The sequence below is a fragment of the Notechis scutatus genome, chromosome 1, assembly GCF_049901735.1.
Source record: "Notechis scutatus isolate UNSWTSFEM ecotype Mainland chromosome 1, rNotScu1.2, whole genome shotgun sequence".
Lineage (NCBI taxonomy): Eukaryota > Metazoa > Chordata > Lepidosauria > Squamata > Elapidae > Notechis > Notechis scutatus.
In genome coordinates this window covers 17,651,986-17,671,561 of record NC_142009.1, presented here as the reverse complement: position 1 = coordinate 17,671,561, position 19,576 = coordinate 17,651,986, and the positions used below count along the sequence as shown (strand labels likewise).

At 42.1% G+C, this 19,576-nt stretch overlaps 1 protein-coding gene across 7 annotated transcripts in view; it reads left to right on the top strand.

Annotated features, from left to right (window-relative positions):
• Window positions 1-19,576, top strand: part of GTF2IRD1 (GTF2I repeat domain containing 1) — a 149,566-nt gene that overhangs the window by 64,472 nt on the left and 65,518 nt on the right. For all 7 annotated transcript variants that reach the window (XM_087943464.1, XM_087943348.1, XM_087943578.1 and 4 more), the window contains 4 exons: window positions 5,759-5,900; window positions 10,557-10,703; window positions 12,514-12,697; window positions 18,008-18,318. In XM_087943464.1, the coding sequence (XP_087799590.1) occupies window positions 5,759-5,900; window positions 10,557-10,703; window positions 12,514-12,697; window positions 18,008-18,318 (784 nt within the window). The remainder of the gene's footprint in view (window positions 1-5,758; window positions 5,901-10,556; window positions 10,704-12,513; window positions 12,698-18,007; window positions 18,319-19,576) is intronic.

Genomic DNA, 19,576 nt, shown 5'->3' with positions numbered 1-19,576 from the left:
TTCTGTGTTCCCACAACAGAGGGAACTTAATTATTGAATTAACCTTTTTTCTGATTTCCGTAGTACACTGAAGCATAAGAAAACCAAAAAAGTCTGGGTTCACACAACATACAGTTCTACAGAGTTAAGCTAAAAATGCAATAATTATATCTTTAACTGGACTTAATTTTTTTGTGTAAATGCTACCAATGAGTCTCAGGTGAACCCCCTCCTTTTTCCATTCAACCTTTGGAATTGATCCTATTCATCAGTCTTCATTTTTACATGATTTGAACAAATGTCCACTTCCTGCTCTTTCTGTGATGTCACAGCATGTTTGCAAATATTACAGCTGCCAAAAAAAAGAGAAAGGCTAATCAAATCAATTTGGCTGGAGCCAAAAATTTTTACACAAGTCAACAAAGACTCTGTAGCTTTGTTTCAAAATGTGGCCACAGATTTATGGAGGAAACAAAGATCTTGTGTCACTTTAGGTGGCTGTTGCAGAGAAATTGCTCCAAGGGCTTGAGTCTGAAGAGGAAATGGCTTGTATCCGTAGCTAAAAGACCTTTGAAATCAATCCTTAAAAACACATATTGTGGTTTCTGTTAACCTTCATGTCGGCATATAATGTTTCAGATATCCTTATTTTATCAACTGTGCTGTTTGCTTAATCCTATCCCCACCCCAAATGACAAAAGTTTTATTTTCTATGATACAAAAGAATAATTTTCGTTTTCTTTTAAATCGTAATTTCCCAACCCCTATTTTCTTGTTTCTTTTTTAATCCCTGTAGAAATGTTATATAAGTTAACCCCACCCCCGGTTGAATAAGATACATACCTGGCACAGTCTTTAAAACTAATCTTTAATGTGGAAGAGATTAGGAGGGAGATAGGAAGTATGTATGCATAAATTTGCAACCTACTAAAGTTAAAAAAAAGTACTGAAATTAAGCCTAATCCAGAAGAATATGTCTAGATTGAACATTTGGAGTTGTTTGGAACTGACTTGAATGGTATGACTCTGTTGTTAGCGTCTCCTAAACCCATGGACAGTAGGAGACAATTCTGTGCTTAGCTATATAATATATAATAGTTAACATAATAACAATTAATATTAAAAGCAATGGCACTTAGACTATACTGCTTCACAGTGCTTTACAGCCCTGTTTAAGTAGTTTACAGAGTCACCATATTGCCCCCAACAATCTGGTTCCTCATTTTACTGATCTTGGAAGGCTGAGTCAACCTTGAACTGGTCAGAAGTGAACTGCTGGCAGTGGGCAGAGTCAGCCTGCAATACTTCATTCCACCGCTGCACCATCATGTCTCTAATACTTGTATTATGCTAGTTAATTGTCCTTGGAATCGACACCTTCCCACCTGTATTTTATAAAGTTGATTGCATTCAGAAAGTGTGATATTCAGATTGTAAATTCTTTCGCTTATTAATGGTGCGTGGGGAGGTGTTTGGGGATTGTCATGTGTGTGTGCATGTTGAGTCTGGTCTCTGGGTGTTATTTGAATTTCGTTGTATGTATATAATGTGTATATACGTACAGTGACAATAAAGAATTCAATTCAATTCAATTATTTTAATATACAGGTAGTCATTGAATTAAGACCATAATGGAGCCTGCCCATTACAGTCATAAGTTATAAAATGGGTTGATCATGCTTTGACTTTTTTGCAGTGGTTGTTAAGCAAATGTCACAATTGTAAAAGGAATGCCACAGTCATTAAGCAAACTGATAGTTCACGATGGGCGCAGTTTTGCCGAAAGCTGGAAGTAGTTGCCCTTTTTTGTAAAAAAATGTTTTAAAAATACAAGTCATAAGACCACAGGATATTATAAACAGCCATAAAAGGTGACCATGCTGCTGAGTTCTTGAAGTGCAGTCACATGACCATGGCAGGGGAGGGGTGGGATTGTTAGAACTTTGGATCTGGGTCAGAAGTCCCCTTTTTCAGGTAAGTCACAACTTCAAACAATCCTAATTTGAGAATAGAATAGAATTCTTTATTGGCCATGTGTGGTTGGACACACAAGGAATTTGTCTTGGTGTAAATACTCTCAGTATACAAAAAAGAAAAGATACATTCATCAAGAACCATAAGGTACAACACTTAATAATAGTCATAGGGTACAATAAGCAATCAAATCATACTAGGAAACAGTCAGTATAAATCATAAGGATACAAGCGACAAAGTTACAGTCATACAGTCACAAGTGGGTGGGGATGGGTGAGAAGGAGTGATGAGAAGATTAACAGTAATAGTAGTGCAGACTTTATAAATAGTTGGACAGTATTGAGGGAATTATTTGTTTAGCAGAGTGATGGCATTCGGGAAAAAATTGTTCTTGTGTCTAGTTGTTCTGGTGTGCAGTGCTCTACCTGTACTGCCTTTCTTCCAAAATATTATTCATGGTCCTTTGCATCCTCATTTCATTATCCTCATACGATCTCTGTGAGGTAAATTAAACTGTCAGATTCTGATTCAGAGCCTTCCAAGCTCAAATTGGTCCTACTGTAAACTCAAAATCCATGGCCGAGTATGGACAACTTAGAGTGATAGAGTATGAAGCTTGGAAGGTTCCTTAGAGATCATCTAGTCCAAGCCTTTATTCAGTGCAAGAATCCATTATTACTATACATCATGTCAGACAAATGCCAGCCAGCCAGCCCTTTGTTTAAACAATGAAAGAGAATACATCACTTTCTGAAATAGTCTGTTCTGCTGTTAAAGAGCTTTTATTCAGGATTTTTTCTCTCCTGATGTTCAAATGTACTTCCTTACAGTTAAGCCTATACAGTACTTTGTTGTCCTGCCTTCTGGATTGTTCTGCCTTGTGTTCTACGGACCTTCAGATACTTGAAGAGGACTGCCGTTCTCTTCTCACATTCTTCTTTTCTCCCGGTTGAACACCTCCATTGCCTCCAATTGTTTGCCCAGTCTCGTTATCATCCTGGTTTCTTTGCTCTGCACACATTTCCAGGTTTTTGGTATCCTTCCAAATGGGACACAACATTGATCGATGTGGTCTGTCCAATGCAGCAAATAGAGGAATAATGACTTTTTAAAATCTTGACTTTATACCAGGGGTCTTCAAACTTGACAGCTTTAAGACTTGTGGACTTCAACCCCCAGAATTCCACCTCCAGTCATATTAGCTCAGGAATTCTGGGAGTTGAAGTTCACAACAAGTCTTAAACTTGCCAAGTTTGAAGACCCTTGCTTTACACCCTTGATAGAGTATCTAGGATAGCATTTGCTTTCTTTGCAATTTCATCACATTGTTGGTTCATGTTAAGTAATGATCCAGTAAGACATCCAGATGCTTTTCAGGTGTGCTAATGCTTATTATGATTCTCTCCCAGAATGATACTCATATTTTGAGTTAAGACTTAATCTCTATTGACATTCCTCCTGCTGATTTTTGCTTAGAGTTCCTGCTTGTCAAGTTGTTCCTGAATCTTGATACAGGAACTGTCTTCTGAGATGTTTGCTAACCTGCCTATCTTTGGGCTCTTCTGATTCTAGTCCAGTTTCAAACTGTTATGTAAACTGTATTGTCTCTAGATTAGGCAGCTTTACAAGACTCCTTAGAGAAACGATTGTAGTTCAGTTACAAGAATTTACACAAATGGCCTAGGGTCAATTTTCAGCATCTTCTGCTGTGACTGAAAAAGCTCCTTGTCTGAAAATCTTAATTCTAAACTAAATAAATCTTTGGATTAATGTGGTTTAATTTTTTTCCCCTTTAGCCCCTCACAGTCTTCTAATTAAACAATTAAACATATTGTGATCATTACAACAGTGTTGAATTTGAGACATGGCTCAAATTTTGTTGAGAAGATCAAATAAATATATTTAAAGTGGTCTTCACAGAGCCAGTGGTTGGGTTCACATGTTGTGCTAAGACCTAACCATGATTTACTGAATGAATCATAATTATCCAGCTTTTTTGTGCATTAGAACCATTATATTAGTCACAGTCATTAAATTTAAATGCACGTTAAGCCAAACCAAAACAACATTATGGCTTAGCTTGATATGTGATTCAACTTCCTCATTTTAGAGATTGCATCAAACTAGGTTTTATGGCACCATAATTTAGAACTCAAGCAAAGTGTTTCCAACTGCTTCAGCAAATAATGCTTTTTAACCAATTTGTCTGCTTCTATTTCAGCCATTAACTTCTGTGGTTTCTGATGCAGAGGACTGCAGAGGCAGAGCAGTGGACAATTTAGTTTTGTTAATTTGGACATCAAATTAACTGCAATATCTGTGGCAGAAACTGTTGTGGTTTGCAAGTGCACTTAAAGCTAGAGGTTACAAAATGGTATTCTCATGGCATGGGTTGAGAATGCTCAATGACAAGGGTCTTCAAACTTGGCAAGTTTAAGATTTGTGGACGTCAGCTCCCAGAATTCCTGAGCTAACGTGACTGGAGGAGGAATTCTGGAAGTCCACAAGTCTTAAAGCTGTCAAGTTTGAAGACCTCTGCTCTATGACATTGGTTCTCAACCTTTTCTTCACGACAGACCCCCCTTTAAATATCTTTTGTGGCCACGGACCATGGCCAAGGACCACCAAGACTTAACTCAAGATTTAAATAATAACATTTTTTTCAAGCTTTCATGGAACCCTGTGATGATATTGTGGCCTCCCAGGGGTTCACAGACCACAGATTGAGAACTATTGCCCTATGACATTTAGAGACATCAATCTGCCCTCAAAAGCAAGCCTAAATTGTTTAAATCATAAAAAAGCTAACATTGAAAGGGTTATACAGCACCTATATAAAAGAATGTTCTTAATGGCTTCTATTAAAAGTGCATGTAAGAAATTAGTTCTGATATTTAGCTAATTTATTCATAACAGAATGATACCATTAAAGATTTCTTGCTATCAGCTTTTAAAAAGTGGGAAGGCTAATGCATAAAATACTGCAAGCATTAGAACCTTGAATTTAAATACACAGAGTAGCAAACAGTGGAGCTCTTACGCATCCCCCCCATGGCCAACTCTAGAAATGAATGTGACTGCTGTGTTTTCAAGTAAATGCAGTCTTCTGCCCCACATATTCCAGTAGCCCAATGGGATACATAGTGGAATATAAAGGACTGGCATGCATAACAGCTTTCAAATCCATTTCAAATATGCTGGCACAATGACACTGGAAAAATACTGACATGATAGCAGTATTCCAATATTAGAGTGGCTGCCACAAAGAAGGGTGTGTGTGTGTGTGTGTCAAATTATTCTCCAAAGCACCAGAAAGCAAGACAAGAAACAATGGTTGGAAACTGATCAAAGGGAGAAGCAACCTGGAATTAAGGAGAAACTTCCTAACCGTGAGGACAATTAACCAGTGGAATAGTTTGCCTTCAAAAGTTGTAGACTGGGTTTTTTAAAGAAGAGACTGGACAGGCACTTATCTGAAATGGTATACGGTCTCCTACTTTAGCAGGGGGCTCGACTAGAAGACCTCCAAGCAGTGGTGGGATTCAAATTATTTTACTGCCGGTTCTGTGGGCGTGGCTTGGTGGGCATGGCAAGGGAAGGATACTGTAAAATCTCCAATCAGAGGTAGTATTTACCGGTTCTCTGAACTACTCAAAATGTCTGCTACCTGTTCTCCAGAACTAGTCAGAACCTGCTGAACCTGCCCTGCCTCCAAGGTCTCTTTTCTTCTCTTTCCCTCTCCTTCTCCTCATTCTAAAAATAAATTGAAATAACAACTCTTCCATTTTCCTTCTCCTTCCCCAGTGCTCAGCCCTTTCTAAACTCAACACGGAAGTTGCCTGTGTTGCTGTCCACGATGAAAATACTTTTGTAGTTGGGACAGAAAAGGGGAGGCTGTTCATGAACACGAGGAAGGAGGTCCAGGCAGATTTCAAAAAGTTCTGCAGTAAGTATTCGAGTTGCCTTGGTAAAACCAGCAATTATGTAACTGTGTGCCAAATTTAATGCCAGCATCTGATGCAGGTTAGGATTAACTGCTTAATTGCTGTCTGTCATTTACTTGTCTGATGGTTGTCCACTTAAACCTGGATCTACGTGGTCAGGGGTGGCTATATGTCCGAGTTTTATTTTTTATTAATTAGTTTGATGTGTCAACTGGATCTTGAGGTGAATGAGAATAGCAGTATTAAAAACAGGTTGCTCAGCTATCTTGGCTCAGGAATTTATTTTTTCAGCAATAGTATTTTGGCCGTGTTCTCAAAAATATTTTCCTCCTTTTCTTTGTTTGGGGAGTGTTCTCTATGTGTGTTTATCTGGGTTGGTAGACAGAATGCTTTTAATTGTTGCCATTATTAACAACTGGGTGTTACAACCCTTCTTATAAACTGCAAATCACCCAGAATTGTATTACAAGAGTTAGTAGCTTCTTTTGGTCTATCTTTGAGGTAGAAAGAATTGGGTTTAGGGCAGGGGTGTCAAACTCACGGCCTGCGGGCTGGGTGTGTCACACATTAGCTACGCCCACTCATGGTTTAGAGAAGAGAAAAAAGTCATGATATATCCTGTGACGATGTGAGTTTGACACTCCTGGTTTAGGGGCTCTGATTTGTTTTTCACTTTTTTAAAAAAAAAAACACGCTGTTGCCTGATTCCCTGGCTCAATATGCTACACTTTGTGACTCAGTTAACCCATTTTCTGGATTATTGAGCTATTAACTAACCAATAATAGTATGTCACAAAAATAGAAGCCAAGGTTAACATTAATCAACCTTGGCGTATTGATTATTTATTTATTATACCCTAAATAAGATATAGGTCTAGAGCTGTCTTTTGGATGATATTGTTTTTAGTGTTTTAGACTTTTTGCTTTCTATCCTTAGTTTCCTAAATAGAATGTGTAACCATCTTGAAGCATATTTTGATTGCAGCCATATAGAAACCTGTAAAGAAATAATAGAGTAATAGACAGACAGTGACTCCTTGGCTTTTACCTGTTTTGACTAAGTGTGTTATCTAAACACCATTTGGGGGTTGCACAACATGCTGTGCCATGAAAAGAACTGGAGCTGACTTAATGTAGCATATTACGCAAGGCTTTTAACTGACTTGGTTAAGTATATTGTGCAAATCAGCTATTCAGCCTAATGGGGTTGGATTACTGCATTCATTGATCCCATCCAGCAGAATTTTTCTGACTGAAAACTGGAGGCACCAGCGTAGAGAAAGTAGATGGGCCTGTGTCAAATTCCCACAAATCACATCATGGCTTTTCTCAGTGAATGGACAAGGCATTCAGTGCAAGCTGCCATGTTGTCATGTGCACATGTTATCACTTGCTCCTTGTGGGAACTCATGCATGTGAACCCAGCCCTCGACTGTGAGTAGGAGAGAGGAAATTAGGAGTATACCTTCCTCCATCATATACCTGCAAGTCAGAATTAGCACTCTTCAAACCTTTAAAGTCAAAGATCTGAAGTAGAAGCCTGCATGAATTTCCTTGTCCAATTTAGCAGCAACTTCTGAGATCCTACAGAATACACAGGCAATGGAAAGCAATAAAAAATCCCACAGATGTTCATTATAAACAAGAGGTTTTGAATGTGACAGACGATGCTGACCTGTATCAAGCATGACACAGGCTGAAAGGCAGGACATCTGCTTTTTAACCTCTTTGGTGGAACTGCATGCAAATGTCAGTCTTGCTTGGCCTTCAAGATCAACAATGGCTGGATTATCTGAGGTGAAGCTGAGTGTGCTTCACCTATACATTTTGTCCATAGTCTTATATATTTGGGAGCATTTCCAAAGATGTTGGACTTTTTTTTCTTCTTGTTGGGACACATTGAATTTTTTTCTGCTGCTTTGTTTTTTTATCCACTTTAGGCTCCCAGTAAAGGTAAAAGTAAAGATTCCTCTCGCACATACATGCTAGTCATTTCCAGCTGTAGGGGGCGGTGCTCATCTCCATTACAAAGCTGAAGAGCCAGCGTTGTCCGAAGATGACTCCATGGTCATGTGGCCGGCATGACTAAATGCCGAAAGCACATGAAACACTGTTACCTTCCCACCACCATAGTGGTCCCTATTTTTCTACTTGCATTTTTTTACATGCTTTTGAACTGTTAGGTTGGCAGAAGCTGGGACAAGTAATGGGAGCTCACTCTGTTATGTGGTGCTAGGGATTCGAACTCCGGAACTTTCTGATCGACAAGCTCAGTGTCTTAGCCACTGAGCCACCATGTCCCTTAGGCTCCCAGTATTACAGACTAAAAGAGACTCTTTCCCAACTTGGCATTCAGAAAGATTAAGCTACACAATAATTACAAGACACCTCCAAGTATCTTGTTTATTAGGATGAAGTGTGTTGTTTTCCAATAGAAAACATTTGGAGGACAGCTGGTTGGGGAAGCTGAGGTAGATCCTGGATGTTAAGTGGTTTCAATTATCTTATCCTGACATTGCTGTCAGTAACAGAGGCAATGTTTAACAGTAAGTGTTGTGAAGAAACAGTTATAATTTAAATGCTTTAATGGCTGTCATCTGTCTGATATTGTTACTATTGCTTCTCATTTATATCTCTACTTAATCACATTTGTTCCTTTAGTAGATGTAAATAGCTAGAATAGCCTTTGCATTCCTTGGCCTCATAAAAATTAGACTTCGAGGCCATTCAGTGAATGTGTTGTCCTGTTTGTAACAAGAGTCTTGTTATTAATTTAAGATGTAATTAATTGGTTCACTTAACTGATACTTGATTGGGGATGTTACTGGATTGTTCCTAGTAGATTTATGTTCTTCTGTCTGTATGTCAGCTGGAATTGTTTGATGAGACAGCATAGGAATTATGGGTCTTCGAGAAATAAAGTGGTAAAGAAATATTGGTAATGATTATGTGTCATCATGTCACTGTTGACTCTTTGCAGCCATGTAGACAGTACTATAGACAACAATAGAACCATGTCTTTGCATAATGTGTCATAAGATAATGATAATTTCATCTTGGTAATTTGTGCATTGAGTAACATCACTGGATTGATTTCTTCTGTGTCATCATTTGTTTTCTTGGTTATCCATGATATTCTTAAAAGACTCTCCAATAAATGAATGAATGGAGGAATGAACAAATAAATAACATAAATTATAGTCTGAGTTTCTAAATTAAAACCATGAGAGATATAATTCGGAATAATGCCTGGAGTAGTTGGTGTAATAATAGATGGTATCTTTCTCCCCTTTATAGACCATAAGACTAGTGGTTTTAAAATAAAAAGAAGTTGAGAATCATTGACAATAAATCACACAGCTAGACAAATTGTTACAGATTGTTTTTTTTTTTTAAATAAAGTTCCCATGTCATCATGAAAAAGTAGGTTTTATATTTAATTATGTTTTTCATGTGCAATTTATTTAATACCTTTAATAATTATTTGCATAATAATTTATGTAATTATTAGTGTACCATTGTGACCTGTTTAATCTTAGATAAATTCAAAATATACTATCATGATACTATTGATGATCAGTGCTATGACAATGGAGAAAGACAATGTATTTCAATAAAGTGTATGTACTCTCTGCATGGATCCACCAATATACAGATCTCTGACTCCAAAGATGCATGGTTTTCCCATGATTGATGAAGCAAGTTTGGGGTCTAAATACAGCCTTTCAGGGCTTTTCCAGGTTCATGAGTGAGCAGAAAATCAGGAAATGCTGTGTTATTATTAGTCAATTCTTCAGTTTTAGGGCAGAGCTGTTATTTATGATGGATATGTGCAAAACGCAGAATCCCCTATTTGATACTCTATGGCAGGGGTCTTCAAACTTGGCAACTTTAAGACTTGTGGACTTCAACTCCCAAAATTCTCCAGCTAGCTATGCTGAAGTTTAAGACTTGTGGAGTTGAAGTCCACAAGTCTTAAACTTGCCAAGTTTGGAGACCTCTGTTCTATGACATTGGATGATACCCTGTGGCATCACCACCAAGCCTATCCACAATCCCACCGCCATCTTTTCATTCTTTGGAATCTGCCTACCAATTGATTTATATGTTGGTTTTCTCCCATGTTCTCCCCTTAAAGCAGGAGTGTCAAACTCGATTTCATTGAGGGCTGCATCAAGGTTGTGTTTGACTTCGGGGGGCGGGGACGACGACAGAGGGGCATGGCTGGGATGGGCGTGGCCAGCTTGACGTCACTTGTGTCGGGAGCTCCTGTGGTAGCCTGAGTGCTCTGCTAGTGAAAACGGGCTCCTGAGCTCAGTTTTCGGCTGGGACGGCCTCTTGCAACCCTCTGCCAGAGAAAATGGAGCATGTGGCCCTCCCGAGCTCTGTTTTTGCTGGCAGAGTCACCACAGGCTGGTCCTTCGCTATCTCCAGGGTGGCCCCACGGGCCAGATCTAAGCACCCCGCAGGCCGGATCTGGCTCCTGGGCCTTGAGTTTGACACTCCTGATATAGGTTTGAGAAAGATAGGTGACTGCAGCTGCTTCAAACAGAGGCAAGAGAATCAGTGTAAGAATTGGCGACACATACTGTAAATGTCATGCCAATATAGTTTACCATCTTTTCTCTCTGTGTGTCCTGCTTCCTCCCTGCCTGCAGGAGTCCAGCAGAGCAAAGAACATGACCTGGACGGCCAGAAGAAGGCAAAAGATTTTGGTCGGACAATTCCTCGGATCTCCCCAGATCAGGGATCAGATGTTTATCTCCTCAGGAAGATGGTAGAAGAAGTCTTTGATGTGCTTTATAGTAAGGAATAGCCTTGATTTCCCTTGGGACTTGGGTTTGCCAAGCGGCTTGAGGGACCTTTTGGCCAGTTCCCTACTTGTATGGCTGGGAGGATGGAAGATCTAAAGGGTTGGATTTAACAGATGGGAGAACTAGCAAGCCATTAAGCTGGCAGATAGTGGCTGTTTCCTCTTAGGAAAGTAATCCATTTAAGACACTGTGATGACATCTTAACCTTTATCCAAAGAGTGAATGAACCAGGCCCAAGTCAAGAGGCTTTGTGGAAGGATGGGAAACATCCAAATCTCTGGATATAGTTGACTACAAATCTAGATATCCCTACTGTTGGGTATACTTAGTTGGCTAGAAGTTAAACCTGCTACCTGAGAGTCCGGAGTGTTACTTTTTGTATTCACCTGAAGACCACAAGTTAGGAAAGCTGGTATAGAAAGTGAGACAGCTACGAATGTTCCCATTTTGAGATCTTAGTGCCCTGTAATAGCTTCATCATTATTATTATCACTGCTACTACTCTTATTCCAATTATCTTTTTTATTGTTAGTAGTTTTGCAGTTGAGTAGTTTTAAGCGGTATGCCAGCTATCCAAGCATGCTGCACACCATCCAGAGTCACATTATTTGCATTAGGCGGCCTTATAAATCCCATAAACAAACAAACAAGCAACTAAATAAATAAATAAGTTATTTTCTGAATGATCTATTTGATTGTTTTTCATTTCCTTTCTCCGTTGCCCACCCCACTAATTGTAAACATTTATTGCATGTTGTACCCTGTTTTTAGAAATGATGAGGGTTATAATTCTTTCTTCTGCAAAACTTAGTCCCCCCAAATTTCTGCTATCTCTCTCTTTGTAGGTAGACAATGCCATTTTTACTGTATACATGTCCCCACTTGGAGGATAAATCTGGTTGGTGCCAACTTTTGGTTGCCACACAAGCCATTTACCTGCCACTAGCACCTCTGCCTAAGTCTTGCTGCAGAGAATATATTCCTAAATCTAGAGCAGTGTTTCTCAACCTCACCAACTTTAAGACATGTGGATTTTAATTCCAAGAATTCTCCAGCTACCAAGAAACACTAATCCAGAGGAATTGTTGTTAGTTGCGAAGTCGTGTCCGCCCCATTGCAACCCCATGGACAACGTTCCTCCGGGCCTTCCTATCCTCTACCATCTTCTGGAGTCCATTTTAGCTCATGCCTACTGCTTCAAGTGACTCCATCCAGCCACCTCATTCTCTGTCATCCCCTTCTTCTATTGCCCTCGATCTTTCCCAGCATTAGGCTCTTCTTCAGTGAGTCCTTCCTTCTCATTAGGTGGCCAAAGTATTTGAGTTTCATCTTCAGGATCTGGCCTTCTAAAGAGCAGTCAGGGTTGATCTCCTCTAGAACTGACCGGTTTGATTGCCTTGCAGTCCAAGGGGCTCGCAGGAGTCTTCTCTAGCACCATCGTTCAAAGGCCTCCATTCTTTGGCGCTCAGCCTTTCTTATGGTCCAGAGGAATGGAGAGCATTATAAAGCAGCTTTTCCTAACTTGGGTGTCGTCCAGATATGTAAACTTCAAATCCCAGAATTCTTAGCAATGACAGTGCTGGCTAGGAGATTCTGGGATTCAAAATGAATGCATCTGGAGACCCCTGAAGTTGGGGAAGGCTGTTACAAACATATGATGGACTGCCTTTTGGGTAGCGCAGCCCAAATACTCTTTCATGGCAACAGCACAATGTGACAAAGAGACAGAACAAAGGGATGCCTTGTGGCCAGCTCTTGTTTAGATTTCTTTCAGAGTGTATTGTTCTTCCACATTGTCCAGGTGAGGCCTTGGGGAAGAGCAGTGTGGTTCCACTGCCATATGAGAAGTTCTTGAAAGAGCCTGGCTGGTTAACGGTGGTTGGGTTACCCGATGGACTCACATTCAGGAAACCCATTGAATATGATGCAAAGTCCCTGATGGCCATATTAGAGCACAGCCACAACATGCGCTTCAGGATAAAAAGGTAAGAATGAGGTGTTTTGGAAGCTTTTTTTTTTCTTTTTTATTCCCTCGTATTTGGTCAGTGTCTTGCAGATCATGTTGATTGTACTAATCCATGATAGAGGGGTAAAAAAATATTGGCTTGCAATGACCGAAATCAAGGGTTACCATCACAAACCAGAGCATAGAAAAACTCAAAAGAAGTAGTGCAAGATTGAAAGATGTGGAGAGACCTGGACCCTAGAATTGCTAAAAGTTGGACACGATTGAATGGATAACATAATCATCACCATCATCATCCCTTTCCCCCTGTTTTGGTGCAATTGTAAGGATAGGATTAGAATATCGATATAGATTCTCAGTCATTCAAGTCATAGTTGTCCCAAAGGTGTTTTTTTTCAAGAGGCAACTGGACTTTCTGGTTTTTCTTTGAAGACGTTTCCCTTTTCATCCAAAAAGCTTCTTCAGCTCTGGCTAGATGGTGGGGAATGGAAGGATTTATACTCCTGCAGACAATTGGTCATTTGCATTCTTTTAGTGAGTAGTGAACCTGATGACACAGATAAACCTCCAGGTGGCCTTAATGACTCTCTAAAAGAATGCAAATGGCTGACTGTCTGCAAGGACTATAAATCCTTCCATTCATCACCATCCAGTCGGAGATGAAGGAGGTTTTTTTTGGATGAGAAGCAAAAAGTTTTCAAAGTCCATTTCCCTGTTGAAGGAAAAAGCACCTTTGAGATAGGATTAGAATTTCTGGCTTTTGTTTATCTATGGTTCAAATCCATGTCAGACAACTTGCCTAAACTGCAATGTTACATCTGACTTTTGTTTTCAAGCAGCTGAGATGTGATCTGAGGGGTGATTATTTCCATTAGTTCCTTATCATGATAACTCTAGTTTCCATGGATTTAATTAGTACCATGGATCTCCAAGAGGAAGGACCTCTTTGATTTGTTGGCTCTGGATCTTGTTCACTTCAGAGTACTTAGGGAATTTCTGTATTATGGCTCTGCTGGAGGCAAAGGGATGGGAACTGGTTATGCCTTTTAATATCATTAGTCATGATATGAAAGTGTAGCTAGTGGCTCTTTTCACAAATAATGCTAAACCACGATGTAGTTTTCATATTACTTACCATTACATGCAGTTCAGGACTCTAGCTCAACAAATCCTAGCCTGTCTTAGTGTTGTATGAAAACAGCCAATGACTATTCAGGATGTTCATGTGAATCCAGAAAATTGGGCTTATGGAATAATCTATATAATTAAATCAAATACTTATTATGGTCTGAGAGCAACATAAACTATAATATGTTGTGTGTGCACAGGCAGTGAGTCAGTAGGAGAAGCAGAAGTGGTATTCAGCAGGTTCTGACCAGTTCTGGAGAACCGGTAGTGGAAATTTTGAGTAGTTCGGAGAACCGGTGGTAACCTTCCCCCAGGAGTGGGGAGGGAATGGAAATTTTGCAGTATCTTTCCCCTGCCACACCCACCAAACCACACCCACCAAGCCATGCGACGCCCACCAAGCCCACAAACACAGAACTGGTAGTAAAAAAATTTGAATCCCACCACTGAGGAGAAGGATGTTTTATCTCGGGGCTGCAAAAGTGCTTCTACCTGCTTCCAGTTGTTGGACTAGAATTAGGTATACACTGACAAAAGGTATTGAGCATTCTTGAGTAATTGAGGCCAGTCATTGGCTAACCCTGGCTTGGGAAGGGATCTGGAAACATGCTGATGAAGTAGGAATCAGCAGTTCCAGGCTAGAGAGAGCCAATATGTCAGCATAGATTAGCTGCTTTTCAAAGCCATCAGCAGAGCATCCAGGTATCCATTGTCTTGGAAATATGGGAGAAAAAAAGTATACAATTTAAACCCTGGAGTTTAGGCCTATATATAGGCTTTGACCTCTGCGTATTGCAGTAGGCAAATCTCCTGTCTTCATTCCTGTCAACAATAAACTAATCTTGCCGAGTCATAGCCATGAGCCTCTGCTGAGGAAAGCAAGTCGGAATAAGGAGTTAAGTATCTGGAGAACTGAGATTTATAGCCATGGCTGATGAAAAGCTTGACAGAAGGGCTATAAATACTTCCTATTTAGGATGGAACTTTGCCTAGTGAGCAGCTGGATTGAGATTTCTGGTTCAAGTGCTATTTAGAAGAAGGAAATATAATGCCTTTTTTTTTCTATCTTCACTCCCTTTCTTCCTTTTTTTTTTTTTGCTGTTCATCATTATAATATTCCTTAGTAATTTCATTTGCTATCAGTCACTTCTTGTTTTCTTTGCACCAGGAAATAAGGTGAGAAAGTAAATGGGTTGAAAGATGCCAATCCAGCTAGTTTCTTTTGTGTATCCAGCAAAGCGCCTTTTTCCAAATCATTCTCTTGGTCTGTCATTTATAGTTTAATTTTCAATACTTTCTCTGTCTTCCTTCATTAATATATTTTAGACATTGAAATTGTAATTTGAGATATGTATATGTATATATGCACGCTTTCTCTCTCTCTCTCTCTCTCTCTCCCTCCACACACACACACACACACACACACACACGCACATAAACACATGTGTGTGCATGTGTGTGTGTGTATAAATATATATCTTATGTTCTTAAAGAAGCAGACCTCCAAACTATCTCTCTAACTCACAGTCTGGACTAGCAACACACTCCCTGTATAATATTAATAAATATATATAGTGTGTGGGTTAGGGTTAGGGTCTGCTGAATATAACTCCGCATTGGCGACAGGAAGGGCATCCGGCCAGTAAACACTCAGCTCCATTCAGTTGCCCAGACTCTACCCTGCAGGGGATTATGGGGTCATTAAAAGATCATGATGATATACACACACACAAACACACACAGAGATACAGATATGATGTGTATGTATATGTGTGTGTGTGTGTGTGTGTGTATTACACAATAATACAGAAGCCTGATGATGGCAGATGAGATTCTGCCGAAAAGTCGCTACAACTTTAAAAGCACAACTATAATGACGTGGGAAAATACCCGAACAAAGCTGAACACCGTACATACCGTGTTTCTCCAACAATACGGCCTCCACCAATAGGAAGACCCAGCATGTTTTCTAGGCATAAAATCAATTAAGCCCTCCCCCAAATTTAGGCCTAGTTTAAAACATGCAAAATAGGGGAAGGGTGGGGGACTTGCCATTTGGAGTGCCATTGGAGCTGCCACCACCGTTTGGAGTGCCGTTGGAGCTGCTGCCGCCTTTGGAGCTACCTCTGCCGCTTGGAGCCGCCACTGCCGTTTGAAGCTGCCGCTTCGCGCTTTGGAGCACTGCCGGTGTTTGGAGCACCACCGCCACTCCAAACACGGCGGCAGCTCCAAACACTGAAGCGGCAGCTCCAAATGTGACGGCGGCACTCCAAACGGCGGCGGCGGCTCCAAACGGCAGAGGCAGCTCCAAACACGGAAGCGGAGCTGCCGCCGCCGCTTGAGCCGCCGTCGCGTTTGGAGTGCCGCCGTCACGCTTGGAGCTGCCGCTCCGTGTTTGGAGCTGCCGCCGTGTTTGGAGTGGCGGTGGTGCTCCAAACAGCGGCAGTGCTCCAAACGCAGAAGCAGCAGCTCCAAATGTGACGGCGGCACTCAAACGGCGGCGGCGGCTCCAAACAGCAGAGGCAGCTCCAAACACGGAAGCGGAGCCGCCGCCGCCGTTGAGTGGGTGCCGCCGTCACGTTGGAGCTGCCGCCCGTGTTTGGAGCTGCCGCCGTGTTTGGAGTGGCGGTAGTGCTCCAAACAGCGGCAGTGCTGCAAACGCAGAAGCGGCAGCTCCAAACGCGTGACGGCGGCACTCCAAACGGCGGCGGCAGCTCCAAACGGCGGCAGCGGCTCCGCTTCCGTGTTTGGAGCTGCCTCTGCCGCTTGAGCCGCCGTCGCCGCTTGGAGTGCTGCCGTCACGTTGGAGCTGCCGCTCGTGTTTGCAGCTGCCGCCGTGTTTGGAGTGGCGGTGGTGCTCCAAACAGCGGCAGTGCTCCAACGCGAAGCGGCAGCTTCAAACGGCGGCGGCGGCTCCAAATGGCAGAGGCAGCTCCAAACGGCAGAGGCAGCTCCAAACGGCGGCAGCAGCTCCAACGGCACTCCAAACGGTGGCGGCTCCAAACGGCAGAGGCAGCTCCAAACGGCGGTGGCAGCTCCAACGGCCTCGGCTAGAGAAAAGAGCCAGCCTCTCGGAGCACGCCGGCGTCTTTCCTCTCTCTATGTATGAAAGAGCTCGCTTGCTCGGAGCGTTTGGCGAAGCACACGAGTTTCGCAGTCGGAGAGGGAGGCGGCGGCGAAAAGGATGCGGCGGCAATGGCAGGATGCTGCAAGTCAGGACCTTGCATTGAAGCAGCCCGGGGGCACGTAGCCACCTCCCTCCAGCCCACCTTGAGGATTTGCCTTTGTTGTTGGTATATTGGCTTGGGCGCTCAGGGTTCCCTTTGCCTTCAGGTAAAGTGAATTATTTAAAAACCTCCGCTCATCCCGCCAGGGCTGCGGCAGAGCCGTACAGGCTGGGCAGAACCAGGAAACACCCGTGGCTCGCTTTCCGGCTCTGCTCAGCTCTCACGGCTCCGGCGCGGCCCTGATGGGATGAGCGGAGGTTTTAAAATAATTCACTTTACCTTTGAAGGCAAAGGGAAGGCGGCCACAGGAGAGCCTGAAGCCAAGTGTCTCCTCAGGGCTCCGGTTGCAGGGAGGAGCCCTGACTGGCTGCACGTGGCTGCGCCAAACGCCGCGGCGTTGCTGTAACGCTACGGCAGCAAGGGAGAAGGGAAATTAACGGTGGCGGAAGGTCTCCCGAACATCCAAGCTGTCGCCGCCCACCCACCCGAGGATGCAAGGGGGAAATTAAGTCACCCTGAAAAGACGGCCTAGCCGGTTTTCGGGTCAAAAATAAGGCCCGGCCTTATTATGTGAGAAACACGGTACATACATACATACATACATACATACATACATACATACATACATACATACATACATAATACAGAGAGAGTGTTGCTAGTCCAGACTGTGGGTGAGAGAGATAGTTTGGAGGTCTGCTTCTTTAAGAACATAAGAAGAGTTCAGCTAGATTAAGCCAAAACTCCACCCAGACCAGGATATTGCTATCTTAGAGTGGCCAACAAAATACTTATCGGAAGTTCATAAACAGGACATGAAATCAGTTTTATTATACGTCTTTAGCAATTGGCTGATGTTCAACAACCTGTCTCTGAATTTTCAGCATATTTTGATCCTCTTTGTTGTATTAAATAGTTCATTCTACCAACTTAGGATAAACATGAAGTTATGTGCAGTTTCCTCCTTTTCTTAGGCCCCCCGAGGACTCTATCAGGGAACCCAACTCTTCTGTTGAGATGAACTCTGCTGCTCTCATCTCCAAGGGGAGCCGACAACCGGGCCTTAATAATGTGCGCATTAAGCAGGCCAATCAAGACCCTCTTCCTGGGATCACCACCAGCGGTTTCCTATATGGCGTGTCGCTGCCCACGCAGGTTGCCATGGAGATAAAGCAGGAAGGTTCAGCCAGTCGGCACGGGATGAATGCAGTCGGCGACATGCTGAGGCCCCGTCCATCAGGAGAAGCGAAGGTGCCTTCGCCACAGGAGTTCGGTGACTGCTGTGGTAATGGCCTTCATGTTTGCTGACCCAGCAATGGCTGCCCCAAAGCTGGTGCAAAGGTGTTGGTGTAGCCTTGGAATGAAATAGGGCAGGAATAGGAATTGTGTAATGATGGCTTTGACTGGATTAACTGATGGCGGTTTTGACAGGGCCATCCTTCGGTAGGAAGGGACAGTAGTATTTGGTCAGCCAGGTGTGATACCTGGAGGCTGGACGTGGTTCAGATATTACAGGTAGTCCCCAACTTTAGACCACAATTGAGCCCAAAATTTATGTTGTTCAGTGAGTTTTGCCCCATTTTATGACTTTTATTGCCACAGTCGTTAAATGAATCACTGCAGTTGTTAAATTATTAACACGGTTGTTAAGTGAATCTGGTTTCCCCTATTGACTTTGCTTGTCAGAAGGTCTCAAAAGGGGACCATGGGACCCTGGGACATTGCAACCATCATAAATGGGAGTCATTTGTCCAACATCCACATGTGAACCATCTGACCATGGGGATGCTGCAACAGTCGTAAATGTGAAAAATGGTCATAAGTCACTTTTTTCAGGGACGTTGTGACTTCAATTGCGAACTGCTGTAAGTCGAGGACTACCTGTAGTTGGGTTTTTATATTGTGGTACTAGCCAAGGAAGGACAGAGGAGTCAAGGATAGGCTTCTCCTTCATGTTCTAGGATCAGGTAAGTACAAAGTAGTCCTTGACTTAACAACAGTTCATTTAGTGACCAAAGTTACCACGGCATTGAAAATTCGGACACTTAGCAACTGGCTTGTATTAATGACGGTTGCAATGTCCAGGAATCATGTGATCCCCTTTTGGGATCTTCTGACAAGCAAAGTCAATGGGGAAGCCAGATCCACTCAACAACCGGGTTACTAACTTAATAACTGCAGTAGTTCACTTAACAAATGTGGCCGGAAAAGTCATAAAATGGGGCAAAACTCACTTAAAAAATTTCTCACTTAGCAACATACCGTCATTTTGGGCTCAAGTTGGTAGTAAGTTGAGGACTACCTATAGTTTATTAAGGATGCTTATTTTAGAGAAAGGATGGAATGCCCCCTTTTACATTAAAGAATGATGTCTTGATTCAATTTTGAATTATCTTTTTACTTACAAATGTTCTCAGGGCATTCTTGAAAGAAAACCGATCTTGTTTTCTGTCTCACAAAATATATTAAGTTTTATAATGGACAACAATTTCCTTCCTCCCCCCACACCATCAAGGTAGTTGACCCAAACATTAGTGCTGTTG